Raw genomic sequence first — 24,560 nt, 5'->3', positions numbered from 1 at the left:
TCACATGAGTGTGATCAAGAAAATACTTTCTTCTCTTTCCACTCCCTCACCCCACCCTATTTGTTAAACAATCAATCAAATGCTTTTAAAACCTGACAAAACAGCTTTCATTTTGAGGTTCTGATCTAAGCACTTGCCTTGAAACATCCTCAGTGTCACCACTGTCCTCTAGTGGCTGTTTTGAATCACATTCGGTTTCAGAAAGAGAATTTTATCTTTTTGTTTCTTTTTTTTTTTTTGCTGATTTCTGAATGTAATTTTTATTACAGAAAGCCTAAGTGAAGAAACTTTTGTGGTTTTTACCTCAATTTTAGCATATCCAAATATTTTTTAAACATCTTATTTGAAGAATCTCATGACTGAGTAAAGAAACTGGTCAGTACATAAATCAATGCAGAAAAAAATTTAAGATGTTTACCATACACAGATGCTTATCATTGTGCCCACTTCCACAATAACCTCTTACTTATAAAGACATATTAAATAATTTTAAGTATAAATATACTATATTTTAATTATTAAATATAGTTATACCTAAAAAAAAATTTTGTATATTAAATAAGAACATGTGATGAAGAAATAGGGCTTACCAGTTAAGTTTTAGGCCTGAGTTCAAATAAGAGAGACAAGCTTATATATAATCACATGGCAATCACTACTGAAAGATGTAAGTTACTGGTCATCTTTCTTTTTCAATTGTTTCATCAGGAAGAATCTTTTTCAGGTGATAAAACTTACAAGCTAAATTAAAATGCACTCTACTCATTGGCAAGCTACATGAGCAAGAATAATGTGATCACAGTACTTGGAAGTTTTTGATTTATAACTGTACTATTCTCTACTTATAAGGCTGCAGTCTAGGAGGCAGAGCAATGAATCATTACAATTGTCTATCCGGGAAATGTCAAAAGATTAAGTAAGGGCAGAAGAAGAGAGAAAAGGAAAAAACACACATTTCTGTCCAAGAAATATTCCTCAATTAGTGGAAACATATCAGTAGCACATAAACCCAGTGCTACAGAAATAATAATTAAATTTTAAAAATCTTCAAGTAAAACTACATATATACCATGAAGCTTAAACTTTCTAGTAGAAGAAGAGATTATCCTTACAAGCACTAACAACTAAATTATTCCTTACTCACTGTAACTTAGAGATCTATTCCTGTTTAATGAGTTTGAAAAAGCACACTGAAATTAAAGAAATGAATTAGAAACCTGAACCAATTATTAACGGATCGAGCTTTTTAAAAAAATGAACATAAGTAGTTTAATTGATCCTTTGCCAATACAAAAATAAGCATCCACAGAATGTTTATTTACTGTTTAAATTACTCCACATTTTTACATACTGTGAACAGAAAATATATTTTACCTCACACATAGTAAAAGCAAATAAGTGCAATCTTTCAAACATTAAAAATCATAATCAAATCTGTACAACAGATAAATAAACATTTACCTCTAACAGTTAGCTTATAAAAAAACCAAACAAAAATTATTTATTGCCCAAGTCACCAGTTTACTTAAAATTCTACTACAGTCAAACATCTCCATCATAACAACTTGAATCTTTACTGCACATGTTTAGACTGATAAATATTTTTTTTTAATGGGAGGGATAATAGGAAATACCAAAATGGTTATAAAGAACTTTCCAAACATTGGAAATAATATACAAAAAATTAATTAGGGAGGGGAAAACATTAAACCACAGGGTAACTGGTATTACACTGCTAGAGCTTAAGGAAAAGAAATGGGTGTATGTTTGCACTGAAAAGGAAAATTTGGCCTTTTTATAAAAAGAAGCAATGACAACATCAACAAAGATAAAACCCTGTCATGGAGCCTTATAACAATTCTGAGAGACAAAGGGTACAAAGATTTAGACTTGTATACCTGACAACCACAGTAAGGACAAAAATCATGTCAGCAAACATGAACAAGCAGAACATGAATATATATAAATTAAAATACTGTTCATCATTCCGTGTCATTGCACATAAGAACACAATACTGCAAGTCATTCTTGAGTAGAAAAGTTTTCAATGAAGTAGAAGTTCCACAATGAAGACAGGCACAGACAAACTTATTACCACAAATTTAGTAAATATCAAAACAGTGGTGTCACTAGGCTAATTATATCATCTACACTTTGTACTGGAAAGGTAATCATTTCCCTGCCTTCATATGTTAACTTAAAATCATTATAAATGGAAAATAGCTCCAGTAGAAAAGACTTTTCACATGCACTCCTATGTTGCATTCTGGTTCATCAATTTTTTCTTAGTATTTCACATCAGGTATATACACTGCCGATATATACAACCACACTGTTCAACAGACATCCCTAAACTGTTCTTTTGCCACATGTTTGTATTTACATAGACATTTGTATTTCCAGATAGATCCTTTTCTTCTCCAGACAGATACAAAGTAAGCCTGAAGAGTTTTAAGTTTTTTGAGATTTTAGGAACCTAATGTCTTGATTTATCTTGAATGGACGATAAGATGGGTAGTCCACAAAAAAACGCAGCTATACATGCCAACCTTTTCAAGAGAGATGAGTTATCTTTAGGAATAATAATCTGTGCAAGATCATTAGTGATCTGAGAAATTTCATGTGCCACACAAACGAAGATGAAAGTGCTGACAATGATGTTGAGCATAGGGTTTCCAGGTATGAGTACCAAAATACCCCTTGTGTCGGCTGCCAGCCATATGTGATACTGACAAATAAATAGCTCTAATGAAATTTTTCCAAACCAAGCAAAAAATGAACTGTAAACTGAACGGGCATATCCAGGAATATTCCTTATTAGGATGAAGGCTAAAATCTGCACCACAGAAACAGATGGGTGGAGTTCATTGCACTCTGCTTTGTTTTTACAACTGCTAGCCCAGATGGAATAGGTCAAGAAAGAAACTACTGAAATAAACAATAGAAAGTTTGAAATTTTGTTTGAAAAAAGAGGTTCACCCTTTCCTTCAGAAAGTACTTGACGCTTCTGTAAAGCCAAATAAATAAAAGCAAACAGCATTCCATGGAAGACTACATAACGGTCTAACCGCCATCTGAACCACCATTCATATACATTCCCTTTCAGTTCAAAACACTTGGACAATGGCCAAAGAGAAAAGATCTTCTCAAATGCACCCTGAGAATATGCCAAAAAACATATGCATAACAGCAAAAAGCCTAGTTTCAACAATAAGCCAAAATGCCAGAAACAATTTCCGTTTGCTCTCTTTTGGATAATCTGTGGCCACAGTGCTAAAGTAACATATATGACCATGAACCACACAGTGATCAAGGGAACAAAGTAATAGAATTGATAAGGCCGATCCATTACTATACATAACACCACTACCAGGAAATTGAGACGAAATAAGACCTGACATACTCTATGGATTCCAAAGTCTCCTTTTATCCAAAAATATGAAAAATGTCCATACCCTGTCTGAAACAGATATGCAGCAACCAGAACTCGAATGTGCATGTACACAGGCAAAAAAGTACTTGCTCCAGAGATGTGATAAATCAAAATCACAAGTTGCATCCAGCCCTTCCACTCATCTGTTTGTTCTCTATTTAATACTTTAGTCTCTTTAGTATTTTCATTGTAAAATACTCCCAAAACCAAGATGTAGATAATTGGAATAAAGAAAGACGAATGGGTATAAAACTTGTTTTCCTTCATAAAAAGATTTGCATGGTCACACATGTAGAAGTAAGCCATAATCAGGCCAAGTTTGCAGAAAGATTGTAAAAGTATTTCTAATGGAGATGCAGGGTTATTAATAATATTTTTCTTTTCCTCACCACTTTCCAAATCAGTACATGGCTTATTCTTTCGATGAGCATTACGATGAATTACATAAAAAATTAAATATCCAATAATAGATAAGGTGAAAAAACAAGCAGCTAGTTTCTGTATGAGAGTAAGAGGAGGCTGGGGTTGACAACAGGAACCATCTACAGGCTTCAAAATCTTATTGCAGTACACGTTCATAAGAATCATTGCACTAGTTTCTCTGCTTGATTCAGGAAGATGTAAGCCATCCAAAGATTCCATGATGGTTTCTTGAGCAATTAATTTGGAAACACTGAACATCTTAACATTTGACTTAGAATTTCTGGTGCTACTATTCAAAATACTGACTGCAGCTTCATTGTAGGCATCTATCTTCTCATTAGTGATCATTTTTCTATTTTCACTTAATAGATCTTCATAAACTGGATCTTGTAAGACCCAATAAACATCACTAGTCTTTGCCAATTTTTCTAAAAGCGGTGCTATGGAGGTAATGTTCATTTTATATTGAGAAAGTGCTTCATTGCTACCATTGTGAATCTTGATGGACCATGTGGCAGCTCCTGCTACAATCACATGGGGCTTTGCAACAGAATCCTCAGTCCACACTTTGATACACTGTTTCATAGAACCATTGACTTCTGGATGCCACAGAAAATCCACTTTAACTGATGCAATCTTGTCTTCAAAAGGAATGTTTTCATGCTTATTTCCTTCGTTTTTGAACTGAGGGTTAATTATTTTTACAAAAGAATAAAACAATTGACGAATTCTGGAATCTCCAATAAATGCAATATGTTTATCTACAAGGCAATTCTTCGCTTCACTGATTTTATATTTATGCATCATACAACTGTGGGGTTGCCAAACTTTTTCTCCAAGAAATCTGCCACTTGAGAGAAGGTATTCACATGAATCACTGCCTCGGTAGCGGCGGGAGGCGAGGTGGCATGCCGCGAGCAGCAGCACAGCCACCAGCGCCAGCACCTTGGCGCTCCTCACGCTGAAGTAGTGGTTGATCTCCCGCTTGCCCAGGTTGTAGGCCAGAGCCGCCATCTTGGTTCCTCCATGACAACAGTGCGCGGCGGAGCGGGGAAGGGGCGCCGCACAGGGGCAGCACTGGGGCTGCCGCCGCCAGCCCCCGCGGCCGCCACCCGCGCCTCCTGCCTGGGAGCCTGACCCCGAGGCCGCGGCACCCTCGGCCTCGGCCTGCCCCTCCTCGGCCGCGGCCGCCTCAGCGGCCTCCCCCCAGCCCCGCCGCCGCTGCTCCGCCGTGCCGGTTCCCCAGGCGCCCTGGACGCCTGTCTCCTCCCCTTCCCTATCTTTTTGTTTCTTGACCATGCCGTGTCTCAAATAAAAACTCGTGTGCCTGAGAATCATCCTTTTAAGGATGTGAAGCTTTGGGTGTTTAAAAAAAAACAAGAGAAAGATGATGAATTTTAATTTCCATGGTGCCTCATCTTTGCTGAATATGAAACCTTCAAGCCTCTGAAGAGCTGAATAAATTAACCCACGTCTGTCCTTGCTTCATCCGTGAGTACAATAGTTAAGAGTACTTGTTTTTTGAAGATCCAACTGCTTTTGTCTGCACCACTCAGTTTGAGGGAAAACGACTTCTGGAATCCTGTCCAACCTCTTGATATTCTGAATGATGTCTACTGCCACTCTAATTATCAGCCAGGAGGCTTATTTGTAATCACCAGCTTTCAGTAATTTAAATAGGTAGTGGCTCAGCCAACCATTTCTATTCAAAATGCAACAAAAGCTAAAATTGCTAGTTGAATTTTATCCAGATGCTAGCTTCTTTTAGGACAGGCCAGCTGATGCAGAGCAGTTGTTCATTTTCCTATAATGTGACAGAAGCACATTTTTCCTTCACAAATCTAACTGGCAAGCTACAATGAAGTCTACAATTTATGTATCAGTTCAGTTGCTTACCAGAGCCAGCAGAGGGGACATGTGAAGAATTAATCCTTTGTGCATGTATCATCACATGGACCACACCCAAACCATGTTATCTTCAAAGACTTAGAGGTGGGCTTCCATTGTTTATTCAACTTCAAAGAAACTCACCCCCACCCCACTTTTGTGTATGTGTGTGTGGTACTGAGGATCAAACCCAGGGCCTTCTGCATTGTAGGCAAGTACTCTACAACTGAGTTGCACCTTCAGACCAAACAACATTTATTTATTTTGGTAGTTACCAATAATAATAAAGACTGCTGTGAACAAAATTGTTTATCACTACTTAATACTTCTATGAGACCCCTGAAAGCCTTTTGTCTAATTTTTCCTTCATACTTTTGTGTACAAAGTTGACTAACTTCTTAATCTCAAAAAAGAAAAAAAAAATGTTGAATCAAACAAAATCTGGATTCCTTGAGAACAAATTTCTATTGTATCAAACTTTCTGTAGTCCCCAATAATTATCTCCTCCTGGGCCATCAAAGGAGCTCACTCTAAGTAGCTCTAAAGCTATACAATCGCAAAATTTAAAAAACTAGGTTAAAGATATTTTTTCTCTCCTGTGAAATTTGCTTGAGTTTGCAAGTCCCTGATTTTGCACTGAAAAAGTCTCAGAGAAGGTTTGTGTGTCCTTTGTCTGAGTCTTTGTTTAAAAAGTGTCCACAGAGTGGTTAATTGCTATTAGCAAATGCAGATAGAAAAAGTTGCCTCTGTGCAGCTTAAGGTCCTTTTGCCAATTCCCAGCAGGCTCCCTCTCTTATTTCTCATTGTGGCTTTTCCAAGTCTTCACTCATCTCTGCAAATCCTCCCACAATTTCCCTACACTCACTGTCAGCAGATGACCTTGGCTCTTATATCACACAGGGGACAGATCTATTTACAATAGCTCTTTCAAGTCCTTTCCACTTACTAAATGTACTTACCTCTGCAATTCCACCCTTATCTCCCCTTGCCAGAGTGGGGAGAGGTGACTCCCCTTATTTTCCAAGACCAGTGCTTTCACCTCCCACCCATTTCTTCAGAGCCCTGGCTTCATCTCTTCTTTCTCATGTATCTTTAATCCTCCACTGTCACTGTCTCAATCCCCTTAGCATATAAACATATAACAAACTCTCCTAGAATCTTGACTTAGGGTCTGTAACTAAGCATCAAGTGACAGCTTCCTCCTCAACATAGAGGCTATAAAAGGCTCTTAGTATAGAAGTTGCCATGATTTGGGTTATGTGTCCTCAGCAAATTGGATTGTGGATAGGGGCCATAGACCAGGGTAGTGATACTGCTGGTCATCGGTGACAAGTTCTGCTTCCTCACATGTTGAAGAAGCATGCCAAGGCAAGCATACAAAGCAGGGTTTATTTTAAAAGGGCAACATAGACTTTTCCCAGAAGGGAGAAGGGGGTCATAGCTGGTACTCTGGTATCTCAAGAAGTGAGCCTTTTTATGTGTCCTAGGCTTTGTTCTCCTGCTCTCTTTCCTTTATCTCTCTCCTTCCTGCATAAGTGACTAGGCCCAAGAGATGCTCTTTGGGATGACCCAAAGGTGAGAAGCAGATGGACTGAAGGGATCAAGGTGAAGTGATCTGGCCAGCAAGGGGGTGTAATTAGGAACCTTTGTAACTCCTTCTAGGGAGGGACAATCCCTGGACAGGTTACCTTAGTAACAGGTTGGAGCAGGGCAGGTTATCTTGATAAGGGTGGAGGAAGAATTAACATTTCAATCCCTCCATTCTATGGATTGGACCCTTGCCTATCTGCCTGTGTAATTCTGGCTTCAGTAGCTCCGATGATTGGGTTAAAACTACCTGGTGCCTGAGTTCTGTATGAGCTCCTGTCTGCAAGCAATAGAAAATGATTCTGGCTAATTTTTTTCTCAGTAGGAAATTTACTGGGTGGTGGTCTGTGGCTCACAGATCTACAGGATTTTGGAGGATGCTTAGAAAAGAGATAGAAATCAAAGTCCTCTGGGGGTTTTGCAGGTAGGTGAGCAGCAAAAGTTCCACAGGTGAGAGAGAGGTTCAGCTTGCTAAGCTCACTGCTGCTCCTTCGATGCAGTGGTCCCTGTACTGGTCTGGCTGTCCTAGGCCAAGTGACTTGTTATCCCATAGCCAGGATGGGGAGGGAGAGAAGGCACTGGCTCATGACTACTGCGTGGATCATGGTTCTGTCACTATACTGACATACAGATATACAGCAGGGCATTTCCTATAAAAGAGATTGGACAGTCAATGGGAGTTGGGTGCTGGACACCTTAAACCAACATATGGTGACCACAGATGTTTTCTCTATCCCAGAGAGCTACTCTAACAGTGTGAGAAGAGGGGTGAAAATAGAAGAGGGGTGGGAATCAGTAGGAACAGAATAACAATAGCAGAGAGAAGCAAAGATGAGGTAGATTCCAAGAGAGGTTGTCAGGAAAGTTATATCATGAAAATATTAGTATCTCAAGCGTGAAGCCACAGATGGACTCCCACTCTGGAGAGTGGTGAGACAATGGGTGACCATAGATACTGGGTTGGCAGGACACTGGAGTTGGCTCAGTTCCACATGAGTGTGAAATGTTACCTCATTTATGGGCTTTGGAGTCAGAGAATCATGGATGTCCCTGGAGTACAAATGCACTCACTGGGTGGCATTGGATATGCTTTTTAACCATTATGGGCCTCAGTTTCTTCATCTGTAAAAAATTAACCTATGTATGGTTGCTGTAAGAATTAAATGATAATGCATACTAGCAGAGTTTCTGGCATATCGTTAGCTTTTATTATTGCTATTATTATATCACATTTTCCGTGGTCTTACAAATCCTATTCTATTTTTTTTATCTTCATGGAAAATTCTAACTTATCTTTTAAGATCTAGTTCAGATGTTACCTCCTCTGAAAATCCATCCACAAATCTTCCTTCTGCCCTAAGCATAACTAACAATGCAGTTCATTTCAATTCAGGACAAAACTTATGGAGTTATTATGGTATGCAAGGCATGGTATTTTTCTAGGTGCTGGATATATCAAAGATATCAACGACATAGTTTGATTTTTCAAAAACCTATAATTTATAGTGACAGACATAAACACACTGTTTTAATGTTTTCAGTAAATACCATCATAGCGCTATGACAAAGTAATATGTTGCTTTGCATTTTCCTCCACCTAAATCATATCTCTACTGCAGTGACTATGTCATTATTATTTAGTTGTTTGCTCATCTACCTCTTTTAGTAGGCTGTTATGCATTTTGAGTTCAAGAACATCTTTTTCATCTTTTCATCTCCAGATCATAGAAAGCATTCAATATCTTTGTTGAGTAAAGTATGACTCCAATCTATTTTCATTGAAAAAAATAATTATTAATTTTCAGAGATGTCATTCTTAATTGGTTATTATTATAATCTAAGAGGCAAGGTTTATTCTGAAATTTCACAAATCATTTCCTTACCCATAATTAAAGTCTGGTCATTGCTCAATGTTGGTATCACTAATCTGATTGAAATTTGAATAAAGGGAGGGAGATGGGACTGAGGAATGCCAGGCCAAAGCTGTTGGGTTGCTGCAAAATTCCAAGGGACTCCCTCACATCCAAGATAGAGCACCAAATTTAGGAGAGGTCCATCCATGATGGGAAAACCTAAGACCAGGGAGCAGGTGGAGATGGAGGTAGAAATGGACAGGCCCTTGAGGAGTGGGCATAGTCAGAGAAGGAGAAGAGGAGAGAAAGGAGGCCACTCTGAGCCATGCCCATGTGTGAGGAGGAAGAGAGGCTGGTGTGGGAGGCAGAACAAAAGAGAGAACAGAGGCTAGGTAGGCGGAGGGGGGTGCGGATTGTAGAGGAGCAGGGGCTGATTTCAATTATTAATTTGTTTGAGGATTCTGGAACACTGGCATGCAAAACATATGCTCAGGGAAGGTTGAATAAAATGTCTAATTTTAAGAAGAAAGGAGGCGTGGGAGGGTCAGAATAGTTGTCCTGGGTGAGACCAGGCCACCTGGGTGGTCATCCACCCAGCTCCAGGGGAACCACACACTGAGTAGAATAGAGTGAGGAGTGGATCCAAGAAGAAGGGTTTAGTCCAGACTTTGGTGTTCTTTTCCCACCTGAGTATCATGTTATACAATCCCACTAAAAGTCATGTGGCTCACATGAGATAATCATTCTTCCAGAATTTTAAAATGTCATTTTTTTTTCTGCTTTTGATCTGTTAGGTAAATCTTGCCAATGTCAATTTCCTATGTCTCTTGTTTATGGTTTGTGTTGATTAATGGCCATATATATTTTGAAAGCACAATACAGCATTATATAAATGCTGAGTAACTAGATTATTTTTTGCTTATGTGACTCAGAATTGGCAGGCTTACAATTTGTGTTTTACTTCTTTGACCAATTACCTTGATCAATCAAGCCAAATGGAAGTGGAGCCCACTTTAGGTGGGGGTGGAACATGGGCAATCTGGAAAGTATTTTGTCCAATTTTTTCATTTAAAATGAACTTAGAAGCCAGGTAACTTGCCAGGGCCATACTGTGGGAGGAGGACTAGGAGGTCATGCTTCCTCCTTTCGTTTGAGGAAAGAATCTTCCATATTTGATGAAGACAATAGGAAAACCACTGTTCTCTAGCATTGGGTAAGTGGAGATGGAATTTCTTGGAAGTTTAAATCAGGTTTTATTTACCTGTTCTTCCTGCATAATTGCCATTTCCAAAGGTCTAAGGTCTATTTTGAGAATCAGTAAGGAGTTTGAGGGAGACAGTCAATGATCAGATTATACTGGAGGAAGTTAATCTCATGGAAGTTTCCTCATTATTGTGAATGAGTTAAAAATATATGCTTTAGGGGCTGGGGATGTGGCTCAAGTGGTAGTGCGCTTGCCTGGCATGCGTGCGGCCCGGGTTCGATCCTCAGCACCACATACAAACAAAGATGTTGTGTCCGCCGAAAACTAAAAAATAAATATTAAAAATTCTCTCTCTCTCTCTCTCTCTCTCTCTCTCTCTCTCTCTATGTATATCCTACCCCCATATTCCTTCCCCTCCCTTCATTCCCCTCTGTCTATTCAAAATACCTCTATTCTTTCCCAACCCTCATCTTTATTGTGAATTAGCTTCTGCTTATCAGAGAGAATATTTGGCGCCTGGTTCTTTGGGATTGGCTTATTCTACTTAGTGTGATATTCTCCAGCCCTATTCATTTATCAGAAAATACCATAATTTCAATCTTCTTTATGGCTTAGTAATGTTTTGTTGTGTATGTATACCACTTTTTATTTATTCATTCATCCATTGATGGGCACCTATGTTGGTTTCATAGTTTATCTTTTGTGAATTTAGCTGCTGAAAACATCCATGGGTCTGTACCATTGTAGTATGCTGATTTTAAGTTCTTTTGGTATAAATTAAATGACTGATATAAATGGGTCAAATGGTTGTTCCATTCCAAGTTTTCTGAGGAATTTCCATAAATGCTTTCCAGAGTGGTTGTACCAATTTACAGTCCCACCAGCAATGTATGAATGTATGTTTTTCCCCACATCCTCACCAACATTTATTTCTTGTATTCTTGATAATTGCCAATTGGACCAAAGTGAGATGATGTTTCAGTGTAGTTTTAATTTGCATTTCTCTAATTGCTAGAGCTGTTGAACATTTTTTCATATATTTGTTGATCAATTATATTTCTTCTTCTATGTAGTGTCTGTTCCCTTCCTGAGCATATTTATTGATTGGGTTATTTGTTTTTTTCGGGTGTTAAGTTTTTTGAGTTCTTTATATAGCCTGAAGATTAATGCTGTATGTGAGGTTCAGATGGTAAGGATTTTCTCCAGTTTGTAGGCTTTCTCTTCATGTTCTTGATTATTTCCTTTTTTGTTTAAAAGTTTTTGTTTGATTTCATCTCATTTATTGATTCTTTCTTTACTATTTTTTTAGTTGTAGATAGACACAATACCTCTATTTTATTTATTTACTTTTATGTGGTGCTGAGGATCAAATCCAGGGCCTCACATGTGCCAGACAAATGCTCTACCACTGAGTTACAACCCCAGACCCCAATTATTGATTCTTGATTTTCCTTCTTGTACTTTAGCAGTCTTGTTAAATAATTCATTTCCTAAGCTGCCATGATGGAGATTTGGGCCTACATTTTTTCCCCATTAGATGCAGGGTCTCTGTTCTAGTGCCTAAGTCCTGGATCTACTTTGAGTTGAGTTTTGTGCAGGTGACAGATAGGGGTTTAATTTCATTTTTCTAATTATGGATTTCCAGTTTTCCTATTACCATCTATTGAAGAAGCTATTGTGGTGCCAGGGATTGAACCCAGGGCCTTGTGAAATTGAGGCAAACACTCTACTAAATTAGCTATATTCCCAGCCGCCTCCAATGTATGTTTTTGGTGCTTTGTCTAGTATGAGATTACTGTATTTATCTCTGTGTATTTTATTCTGTACCTTTGATCTACATGTCTGTTTACATGCCAACACCATGCCATTTTTATACCATAGCTCTGTTGTATAATTTAAGGTCTGGTATTGTGATGCTTCCTGCTTCGCTTTTCTAACTAAGGATTGCTTTGGCTATTCTGGGTTTCTTATTTTTCCAAATGCATTTTCATAATGTATTTTTCTATTTTTATGAGGGTTGCATTGGGATTTTAGTAGAAACTGAATTAAATCTATATAATGCTTTTGGTATTATGGCCATTTTGACAATGTTAATTCTGACTATCCACAAGCATGGAAGATTTTTCCATCTTCAAAGGTCTTCTTCAATTTCTTTCTTTAGTGTTCTGTAGTTTTTATTGTATAGGTCTTTCACCTCTGTTGTTAGATTGATTCCCAAAATTTTATTTTACCTTTTTAGGATATTGAGGATGGGGTAGTTTTCCTAATTTTTCTTTCAGTGGATTTATCACTGATTTACAGGAATGCATTTGATTTATAGGTGTTAATCTTATATCCTGCTATTTGCCAGATTTGAATTGTAGAATCTTTGAAAACTATTAGAGGAACAAGATGGGGGTATCCTGGTATGAACCTGAAAGTATAGAGTGCCTATATGTCCAGGGATGGGAATGCAATAGTCAAGGCAGATCCATTCCATACTCTCTTAGATTTAATCCACTCTTGAAAGTGAGATGAAAGAATTTGGACTTTATTCACAAATGAGTTTCATGGTTTGTGCTTTACTGAAATCTGCAGCTGGATAATTCTTGCCTTGGAGCAGGGTAGGAATCTGCCCTCAACAGTGTAGGATGTTCAGCAACATCCCAGGCTTATGCTCACAATGTACCAGTAACACTTTTCAGTCATGACAATCACAGATATTTCCAGACATTGCCAAATATCTTCTGTGGGATGAAATCATTGCCTATTAAGAACCATTATTCCAAGAGCAATAAGGAGTCACTGAAGAGTTTTGATAAGGACTAGAGTTGTAGCTCAGTGGTAGAGCACTTGCCTAGCATGCGTGAAGCACTAGGTTCAATCCTCAGCACCACATAAAAATAAATAAATAAAATTAAGGTGGAAAAACAGTTTTGAGCAGTACCAGAGTCCTGGTTGTAGAAAAATCAGCAGGCTGAATTTCTGCAACCATTTCCTGTGCCACATTTCCTATCTTGATCCCTGCTTGGAATGACTATCTTGGAAGCATGAGAAGCTGTTTCAGAAGTTGGGCACATGACATCTATAATTTTATATACTTGGGAGGCTGAGGTAGATGGATCTCAAGTTCCAATCCAGTCTGGACAATTTGGTGAGACTCTCAAAATTAAAAAGGACTGGGATGTGTAGAGTGGTGACTTGAATCATGGTGATTCTCTCATAGCTGTGCAATTGTGATGGGAATTTCCTGTGAAAAGGTGAAGGCCAAGATGGCCCAGTTGCTATGGTGATGCCCAGACAGAGGAGGCCTACATGCAAAGAAATGTAGTTGTATCAGTTGGAAACTTGAGCTCAGGCACCAAGTCTCCAGGGTAGAGAATTCTGAACATAACAAGGTAACCCTAATGTGTTGCCAGTCCTCCATCCTTCAGATTGCCTGCTTTGCTGATATTTTCTCACAAATAACCTTTTGATGACAAAACTTTTGTAATAAATGTGCCAAGCTACACAATGGAATTTTACTCAGCAATAAAAGAGAATAAAATCATGGCATTTGCAGGTAAATGGATGGTGTTAGAGAAGATAATGCTATGTGAAGTTAGCCAATTACAAAAAAAAACTAATGCTGAATGCTTTCTCTAATATAAGGAGACTGATTTTTACTGGGGTAGGGAGGGGGAGCATGGGAGGAATACATGAACTCTAGATAGGGCAGAGGGGTTGGAGGGAAAGGGAGGGACAGGGAGTTAGGAAGGATGCTGGAATGTGATAAACATCATTATCCAAAGTACATGTATGAAGACACAAATTGGTATCAACATATTTATGTACATCCAGAGATATGAAAATTTGTGTTGTATTTATGTAATAAGAATTGTAATGTATTTTGCTGTCATTTTTTTAAAAAAAATCAATAAGAAAGAAAGAAAGAAAAATGTGCCAAGCTAGCTGGAATAGAGCTTGACTGCCCACCTGGCCCCAGCTCTTTTTCTCTATGTGTGTCTGTCTTTTCTTCATCCCCTATTACCCCTTGTTCAGTTTTAACAAATTGATAACTATGGCTGAAAGCAGAGGTGAGGCCACAACACTGGAATATAGTTTAGAGGTAGAGCACTTGTCTAGAAAAGCCATAGGAGAAGAAATTTGATATGTCTTCCATCTATGGGTATCTTTTTAGAAATTGGAACTAGAAAAAAAATATCACTACATCACTTTCATAGTGCAAAGAGCCCTATGAAGTTTTCCTCATTGCTTTCATGGCCAGAAAGCTAAGTATTAATGTTTCTATTCAGTAGCATCATTCTTTGTTGGTTGGTTTGAGTCAAGGTTTCCTACTGGGGCCATACAGTTGATGTCTGTCAAGAGGAAGGATTGAACCAAAGTGTCCTTCACATCTCTGTCTTCCCTTCGGGGAGCAGCATCTCCTCACTCCAGCTGTGGGGTCACAGCTGGATGCCATAGCATCTTTGAATTATTCAAGAAAAACAGGAAATTCAGATTTCTATGTAAAGTTTCCAAATATTTAAATATGGCAATGAATTCAAATTTGTGTTAGGCATATAGCACCCTAAATCTGATTGTCTTGGGAGCTAGTATGTGAACCCTTAATAATGTTTTGGTTTTGATTCTTTTGTTTTAAAAAATAGATTCCTTCATTTATTTACTCTGATTTTTTCTTTTTGCCTTTACTCATTTTAATGTCAGTTTCTTTTGGGAGGTAATGTGCAAAGTGTGTTCTCTTTATCCTCTGTGGGTCCATCTTCAGTCTTCCTCTCCCTTGCTCTGTGTCCTAGAAGCTATATCAAGCTCTCTTTTTCTGTTATTTGCACTGGGAGGCCCTGACATCCTTCAAGGTAGCAAGGATGTGGGGCTAGAATACATATATCCACAGATCCATTCCCTACTGTTTCTGGTCAGATCAGGAAGCCTTACCTACAGCCACCCTACACAAGCCCTGAAATCTGTCCCCTGCTCTTGTTTCTTCTGGGGCATTGAGTGACAGAGTCTTGGCACCTTCACAATAACATGGTTGGTCTCACTTAACACTCCTTGTATCTTTATTAATAGTCCCTTCATGAAACTTTCTCAATTATCTAATGAGAGTTCAGTTTGCTTCTTGCCAGGGCCCATGACTGATAAAATAAAATAATTCAAGATAGAACATAGGAAGGTTGCAGGGTTGTTTATGTGAATAGAATATAAAGGCTATTTTTGTCTCAGAGGATGAGTATTGGTAATATGGATGGGAAACCATTAGGACAACATTAATAGGGCTCTGGTGTAGACTCCCATTCATCAGATCAAATCCACCTCATGTGACATAATTTTTGAATCCTTCATTTACAGTAGCTTGTGGCACTTTCCCAAAGAACCTGCATTTATCTCATAGAAATAACATGGGGAGCTGCCTTAGAGGTGAACTGAGTGAGAGTTCAACAGAAGCCTCATATGCCTATTGTGCCAACAATTGTTTATTTTCTGTTGCTGGATTAACTTCTCCTTGGCCTTTTACTCATTGAAACACTTTCTGGAAATTACTAGGCAGGATAGAGTGGTGGTTAAAAGCAACTTCTTTTAAATTAGACACACTCATGTTAGAGTCTCACATCTTGTCATTTTGCCTGTGTAGCAGTGGACAAGTGGTGATTCATCCCTGTGAGCTTTAGTGGTCTTCCTAATAATACAAACCTCACTGGGTGGCAGAAAGGATTAAAGAGGAAAATATCAGGAAAGCATGGATGGCTCCTGGCTCAGGGGGTCCTAGTAAATGGAGGCAATTATCAACCACTCAAGCCCTGTGGCCCAGAAAACTGGTAAATGTTAAGAGTTACCTGTGGTAATGGGAATATCCACCCATTTTCCCTGAAGGGATGCACAATTCTGAATCACTCTGCAGATCATCACAGAAAGATTGAGTTATGTTCAGTCTAGTGTTCAATGTATTCTTATTATTTCCACATTTGTAAAATTCTTACATGATCTGTCTCCAGCCATCTAATATCCTTCCTGTTTTGCTTTTCTTGAAGATTTAAGATAGTAGATCTGAAATGACATGGGAAAATCCCACTTGCTATCTGTGATTACAGTCCCCTGACATCTACTCATTGAAAGAAGTGTGTTGCTTCCTTTCTCTTTTCACAGAGTTGGGCCTGGAGTTGCTTTTTGTGTATCAGTGTCTGTGAGAAGTTCATTCTCCCAATGTACTCTTAACTTGTCAGGATTACAAATTTCACCTTAAATTTAGCATGTCACTCATTGCGACCAGAGGGCCAAACATGCTGCCTGGAAAGGGAGGGAAGATCTAATAAAGCTAACACTGTGATAGAGAAAGAATATTAAACCCTCTCTGGGAAGCCATTGCTAACTTTGTATTTATTGTGAGACATGATTCTGTCTTATAAACTGGATTGCATAACCTGCTTCCAAATTACTGTCCTGTAGCCTCCAATTCAGTGGTAGTTGGTACAAATAATCACAAAACAAGATAACAGGTAGTGTCTCTCCTGTGATGTTTCTCTTAGTTCTTTATCCGTCACAAATAAAATCATCAACAAATATGCTGGCATTTGTTGAATACAGATGTCCCTTGATATCTGCCCAGGGATCAGTGCAAAAGAACTCCTACTACACAAAAATTCAAAAATATTCAAGTCCCTGAAATAAGATGGTGTACTTTGCATAGACCCTGCAAACATTCTTCTATATACTTTCAATTGTCTCTACATGTCTTACAATAACTAATAACAGGTAAGTGTGATATAAATAGTTGTTAGAGAATACTGATAAGAAAGAAGTGTATATATTCAATGCAGATCCATTTGTTTTTTCTCAAATATTTTTGGTGGGCAATTGGTTGAAAATGCAGATGTGGAACCCATGGATATGGAGGGCTGACTGGATTTACTATAAACTAGCACTTTTTGAAGAGTATTACTTAATCCCAAGAACAAACCTATTTGTTCATTGCTACTTTCCTGATGACTGACTGAGACTGGGAGAATTTAAGTGAAGATTGGAGCCCCACCACTGAGTAGCATGTGGTGGGCAGCATATTGTTCCTGAGATTACCTCCCTGCACACTCCTAAGACAGAGGACAGGCCCCAGGAAGTCTCACATCACCTAATCAGCACCCTGGGGTGTGAAAAGTTGATGTTTTGTCTCAAGGGAGGTGGTTCTTGATGGAAGGGCAGAACTGGGTGCTGTAGGGTAAACTTCACAAGATGCCTGAGCACCAGGGAAAATGGGCATTCCCAGTAAGTGGGCCACATGTGCAAAGGCCCTAAGATGGGAGTGAGCTCAACATTTCTTAGAAATAGGGAAGGCCAGTTTGGACAGCTGAGTGAGGCAAGGAGATCAGAGAAATTGTTGAGAACTGGTCTTTGTATATCATGAGGCTCAGTGAAGATTTCTGATTTTATTCTGAATGTGATAGCAAACCAACAGGGTTTGAAGATAGTTAATTATAAGGTTTGAATTGTAAAAGGTGATCCTAAATACTATGGAGATTTGCTGAAGAAGGGTAGAAGGGGAAGCAGGGACCTAATTAAACACTGTCACTGACAGAAAAGACATGAGGAGGAGGTAGGCTTGGACCAGCTGGATGCTGTCAGAGTCATGATCTGACTTAAGAGTAGACCTGACAGAATTTGCTGATATGGGAGATGGAGGAAGGAAGTTGTTAGGGGTGATTCCCAGGGTTGGGACTGAGAAATTTGGTGAGTGGGGCTTGCAATGGTTTGGATGTTTTGTTCTCCAAGGGTTTATGTACTGGAGTCTTGGTCCCCACTGTGGCAGTGTTAAGGTGGTAGAACCTTGAAGAGTTGTAGCCCAATGAAGTGTAGTTAGGCCATTGGGGGCATCACTCTCAGAAGGGATCAGTGTAGACATTGTGGGACTCCTGTTATTTTCTGCAAGAACAAATTGTCATCAAAAAGCAAATGGCCCATGAATATCTAATGTTTCTTGTCTCACCATGTATTTGTTCTGCACACACTTCACCATTGTCATGACATGGCCATCAGACCCTCACCAGAGGCTGGACTGATGAGTCTGCCTGGTCCATCTGAAAAACTGTACTGAATAAACCTCTTCTCTTTATAAAGCACCCAGCTTCAGACATTGTGTTATAACAACAACAACAAAAACAAAAAAATCAAACTTGTAGAGGAATATTAAAAACCAAGCAGAGGATTTTGGAATGAGAATAAGAGAGTTCTGTGGGACACATGATGAAAAGGTATTTTTAAGGTTGAAATTCATATTTATATCAGTAGATTTTGAATAAAGCTTATTATTCTCTGTCATGGAAATGGGCCTCATCTAATAAGTGGAAATCCTTAGACGGAGGTCCCCCAGGAAGCAGAAATTTTGCTAGAAATCTGTTTTCAAAGTTGAGCTGCTGTAGCAACTCTTTCCTAGGCCTCCAGTCTCTACTTGCCCTGCAATTTCAGACTTGTTAGCCCCTCTAATTATGTGAGCCAATTCCCTAATATCAATTTCTGTCCATATATGTATGTATGTATGTATGTTTATATATATATACACACACACACACACACACATACACACACACTCACACAGACACACTCACAGTAATAATAGTATTTCTCTGGTGAGCCCCAGTTAACACACCATTCTGAAACTCATGAAAGAGACTAGAGAGAAATTCAGGAGTCATCAACATAAAAGCCAAAGCTATCCACATAAATAATATGTAAAATATTTTAATATAGATTTAAATGTATTCTAGCAATTACATTAAAAAGAAACAGATGACATTAATTTTAACATATTCTACTTATTCTAATGGATCCAAAATTTTAACATTTCAACATGTAATCAACACAAATTATTTATATTTTACATTTTCCTCCGACTAAGATTTTCAAATCCAATACACATTTACACTGATAGTACATCTCGGCCTCATTTCAAGTGCTCAGTAGCCACATGGCTATCATACTGGATAGTTCAGTGCTGGATTGTATTGAACTCTGTGGGATGGAGCAGGATCACTTAAGGTGCATATGCAGATAGAGAAAAGGAGGAAACAGAGCCAAGACTGAGCCCAGGGCTCACTGATATAAGAAGAGGGGGAGGATCCAGCTAAGAGCCTAAGATCAAGCATCCAACGAGGCAAATGAGAAATGAGAGTAAAATCTAGAAGCCAAGAGGAAAAAAAATATTGTCACTGGTCAACAACATGCACTGAGCTACAAAGTGAAATGACTTACAATCCTGGGCAGCATTATAATATCCAAGGAAGCTTTTATAACATACCAAAGATTGGACCCTGCCGCAGACCACTTGAATTAGAATCTCTTTAGAATCTCTGTTGGGTGAAGTCACGGTAACCAGCTTTTTTTTTTTTTTTTTTTGCACCAGGAATTGAATGAAGTGGTACTTTACCACTGAGACACATCTGTGGAATTGGCCAGATAGAGGTCATGGTGACCTTGACAAGAACAATTCAATGGAATACTGAGATGAGATGTTGATAAGTGGAAGGGATGTGAAGAAGTGGAGTCTAAGAGCACAGATGACCCATTACAGGAGAGGAGATTAGCACAGAAGGGAGCACAGCCAGTTGTCATGCCTAGGGAGGAAGTGGGACTAGGACATTGTGCATTTGGGAAGAAACCTAATGTACTGTTTGAATGCCCATGAGAGAGATTTGGTACAGAAGGAGAAAGAATGATGCAGCCAAGTGAGAGGGAACTACTGTGGGAATGAAGCCCTGATCTCCACAGGAACAGGGTGGGATGCAGCACTGTCAACAGAAGCTAGGACACAACACGTGTGCAAGTGATGATGTGACAATTACCTTTTTCCCCAAAGCTCTGTCTTTCTAAACTTGTGCGGAAGGTCATGCTTTCTTGATAGGTGAGCATTTGGAAGGGGAATTTGGGGAAGAGAGGCACTGAGACACATCTCCAGCTCTTTTTATTTCTTATTTTGAGACAGAGTTTCACTAATTTGCTTTGGGCCTCACTGAATTGCTGAGGCTGTTCTCAAAATCTCCCAAGCCACTGGGTTTACAGGTGTGTGCCGCCATGCCCAGCATAACAAGTATTTTTAAATGTCTTCCTTTGGTTTTCCATTGGCATCCAACTTTAGGAAACAATGGACTAGAGGAGTGCGATACAGTGCTGGGTCATGCATCCAAACATTAAATCTGATGTTGACAAAGTTGTTTCTACTGAAGTAACACAACAAGTTTAGGAAGACAGGACTTAGGGGAAAAAAAGCCCTCTGGTCCAAATCAACACTAGCAGTGCCCCCAGTCGGCTTGCCATGATCTCAGCCTTCAGATGTTATGGAGGTAGCTATCTTCATTATGGGATATGTAGAAAAATAGTGAAAACATTATCTTGGATTGTAGCTATCTGAGAGTTACCATTCACCCTGATGAGAAAAATGCAAATCAGGAAAGGAAGGAATAGATTCAAATGTAATACTTCACATATCGTACTTCAGATATTTAGCTAAAGACTGTTTCTGGGTTGATGGGAGATTAGAAAGGAAAGAACTTGAGAAGAAGTGACCTGGTAGCCTAGAAGGAATGAGGCTTTGCTCATCTCAATATTCAGTGCACATTTACTGATCACCTGCCATGTGCCATGCTGTATTTTTTTTTTTTTTTTTTTTACAAAAGTTAAGCATTTACAACATAGTACAGTCCCAGTGGTGTCAGCTCTTCAGGTTTTACCAACACAAGAAAATTGTCAGACCCTCTAAAAGAAATATTAGAAGACCCAGGGAACATAAAGGGGTGCTGTACTTTGTCGAATGCTTTTTCTGTGTCTATCGAGATGATCATATGGTTCTTATCTTTAAGTCTATTGATGTGGTGAATTACATTTATTGATTTCTGTATATTGAACCAGCCTTGAAACCCAGGAATGAATCCTACTTGATCATGGTGCACGATCTTTTTGATATGTTTTTGTATCCAATTTGCCAGAATTTTATTGAGGACTTTTGCATCTAGGTTCATTAGAGATATTAGTCTGTAGTTTTCTTTCTTTGAAGTGTCTTTGTCTGGTTCAGGAATCAGGGTGATGTTGGCCTCATAGAATGAATTTGGAAGTACTCCCTCTTTTTCTATTTCCTGAAATAGCTTGAAAAGTATTGGTATTAGTTCTTCTTTAAAGGTTTTGTAAACCTCTGCTGTATACCCATCCGGTCCTGGGCTTTTCTTAGTTGGTAGTCTTTTGATGGCTTCTTCTATTTTCCTCAATTGATATTGGTCTGTTTAAGTTGTGTATATCCTCCTGACTCAATCTGGGCAGATCATATGACTTAAGAAATTTATTAATGCCTTCACTGTCTTCTATTTTATTGGAGTATAAAGTTTCAAATTAATTTCTAATTATCTTCTGTATTTCTGTAGTGTCTGTTGTGATATTGCCTTTTTCATCCCGTATGCTAGTAATTTGAGTTCTCTCTTTTCTTCTCTTCATTAGCATGGCTAAGGGTCTGTCAATCTTATTTATTTTTTTCTTTGGAACAGAGATCATAGTTTTTATTAATAGTAAAAGCCACACTTTTCCCTTATCCAGTAGCCCTCCAGTGGCACTATATTAGACTATCATCTTGCCTACATGGGGGGCTCTCCTGCATAGAATTCTCCAAATTATTAACATTTAAGGTTGAAGTAGGCTACACATTGCCCCACTCCATTCTTGAGAGAAGGAGAAAAACCTTGACCTTTACAGTACTTTGAAATATAAACAACTGACTCCTTTCACCCACTTTGAAATCTGAATGTATAAGGAAATAAGTCTCTAAATCTCTTCAGAGGTCTCTGAGGCTAAAGGGTCTATTCAATCACCCTTTAACTTCACAGACTTGTCCTTTACCCCAGCGGCCAGTTTTATTTTTCAGAAAACCCTAACTGTGCAAAAACATAAAAATACTTTCTTTATGTTCTACTCAGGCAAAACTCTTAATTTCCTTTGGATAAAACTCCCAATAGAGTTTTATTTTATTTTATTTTTTATTAGTTGTTCAAAACATTACAAAGTTCTTGACATATCATATTTCATACATTTGATTCAAGCGGATTATGAACTCCCATTTTTACCCTATATACATAATGCAGATTCACATCGGTTACACATCCACTTTTTTACCTACTGCCATACTAGTGTATGTTGTATTCTGCTGCCTTTCCTATCCTCTACTATCCCCCCTCCCTTCCCCTTCCTTCCCCTCCCCTCCCCTCCCTTCCTGTCTTCTCTCCCTATCCCATCTACTGTAATTCATTTCTCTCTCTTGTTTTTTCCCCCTTTCCCCTCACTTTCTCTTATATGTAATTTTGTATAACAGTGAAGGTCTCCTTCTTTACCATGCAATTTCCCTTCTCTCTCTCTTTCCCTCCCACCTCTCATCCCTGTTTAGTGGTGATCTTCTCATGCTCTTCCTCTCTATTCTGTTCTTAGTTGCTCTCCTTATATCAAAGAAGACATTTGGTATTTATTTTTTTAGGGATTGGCTAGCTTCACTTAGCATAATCTGCTCTAGTGCCATCCATTTCCCTGCAAATTCCATGATTTTGTCATTTTTTAGTGCAGAGTAATACTCCATTGTGTATAAATGCCACATTTTTTTTTATCCATTCATCTATTGAAGGGCATCTAGGTTGGTTCCACAGTCTAGCTACTGTGAATTGTGCTACTATGAACATTGTTGTAGCTGTGTCCCTATAGCACGCTCTTTTAAGGTCTTTAGGGAATAGTCCAAGAAGGGGAGTAGCTGGGTCAAATGGTGGTTCCATTCCCAGCTTTCCAAGGAATCTCCATAGTGCTTTCCAAATTGGCCTCACCAATTTGTAGTCCCACCAGCAATGTACAAGTGTACCCTTTTCCCCACATCCTTGCCAGCACTTGTTGTTGTTTGACTTCATAATGGCTGCCAATCTTACTGGAGTGAGAGGGTATCTTAGGGTGGTTTTGATTTGCATTTCTCTGACTGCTAGAGATGGTGAGCATTTTTTCATGTACTTGTTGATTGATTGTATGTCCTCCTCTGAGAAGCGTCTGTTCATGTCCTTGGCCCATTTATTGATTGGGTTATTTGTTATCTTATTGTTTAATTTTTTGAGTTCTTTGTATACTCTGGATAATAGGGCTCTATCTGAAGTGTGAGGAGTAAAAATTTGTTCCCATGATGTAGGCTCCCTATTTACCTCTCTTATTGTTTCTCTTGCTGAGAAAAAACTTTTTAGTTTAAGTAAGTCCCATTTGTTGATTCTTGTTATTAACTATTGTGCTATGGGTGTCCTATTAAGAAATTTGGAGCCCGACCCCACAGTCTGTAGATCGGAGCCAACTTTTTCTTCTATCAGACCCAGAGTCTCTGATTTGATATCAAGCTCCTTGATCTATTTTGAGTTAACTTTTGTGCATGGCGAGAGAAAGGGATTCAGTTTCATTTTGTTGCATATGGATTTCCAGTTTTCCCAGCACCATTTGTTGAAGATGCTATCCTTCCTCCATTGCATGCTTTTAGCCCCTTTATCAAATATAAGATAGTTGTAACTTTGGGATTAGTCTCTGTGTCCTCGATTCTGTACCATTGGTCCACCCGCCTGTTTTGGTACCAGTACCATGCTGTTTTTGTTACTATTGCTCTGTAGTATAATTTGAAATCTGGTATCGCTATACCGCCCGATTCACCATGTTGGATCCCCCTTATTTATTTTTTCAAAGAACCAACTTTTAGTTTTGTCAATTTTTTCAATTGTTTCTTTTGTTTCAATTTCATTGATTTCCGCTCTGATTTTAATTATTTCTTGCCCTCTACTACATTTGCTGTGGTTTTGCTCTTCTTTTTCTAGGGCTTTGAGATGAAGTGTGAGATCATTTGTTTGTTGTTTTTTTTTTTTCTTTTTTTGAGGAATGAACTCCAAGCAATGAATTTTCCTCTTAGAACTGCTTTTATTGTTTCCCACAGATTCCGATATGTTGTGTCTGTGTTTTCATTTATCTCTAGGAATTTTTAAATTTCCTCCTCGATGTTTTCTGTAACCCATTGATCATTCAGTAACATATTGTTCATTCTCCAAGTGATGTAGGATTTTTCCTTCCTTCTTTTATCATTGATTTCAAGTTTCATTCCATTATGATCAGAAAAGATGCATGGTATTATCTCTACTCCTTTATAATTGCTAAGAGTTGCCCTATGGCA

General features: G+C 38.6%; 1 protein-coding gene and 1 long non-coding RNA gene across 2 annotated transcripts in view; one reads left to right on the top strand and one right to left on the bottom strand.

Moving 5' to 3' along the window:
* The window catches only part of LOC131424369 (uncharacterized), a 94,585-nt gene that overhangs the window by 8,361 nt on the left and 61,664 nt on the right, over window positions 1-24,560 (top strand). The window lies entirely within an intron of this gene.
* Window positions 1,269-5,170, bottom strand: LOC124095991 (N-acetylneuraminate 9-O-acetyltransferase-like). Its single transcript, XM_046449474.2, has one exon. The coding sequence runs from the start codon at window positions 5,153-5,155 to the stop codon at window positions 2,477-2,479; it is 2,679 nt and encodes an 892-aa protein (XP_046305430.1). The 5' UTR covers window positions 5,156-5,170; the 3' UTR covers window positions 1,269-2,476.

Source organism: Marmota monax, unplaced genomic scaffold, assembly GCF_021218885.2.
Source record: "Marmota monax isolate L192 unplaced genomic scaffold, Marmota_monax_Labrador192_F-V1.1 WCK01_AAM20220418_F8-fsc00137, whole genome shotgun sequence".
NCBI lineage: Eukaryota > Metazoa > Chordata > Mammalia > Rodentia > Sciuridae > Marmota > Marmota monax.
The sequence above is the reverse complement of the archived record's forward strand: the minus strand, read 5'-3'. Positions and strand labels throughout refer to the sequence as shown.

What these genes read in the sequence shown, in the direction of transcription:
- LOC124095991 (XM_046449474.2), bottom strand. Translation starts at nt 5,155, where the DNA reads ATGGTCAAGAAACAAAAAGATAGGGAAGGGGAGGAGACAGGCGTCCAG.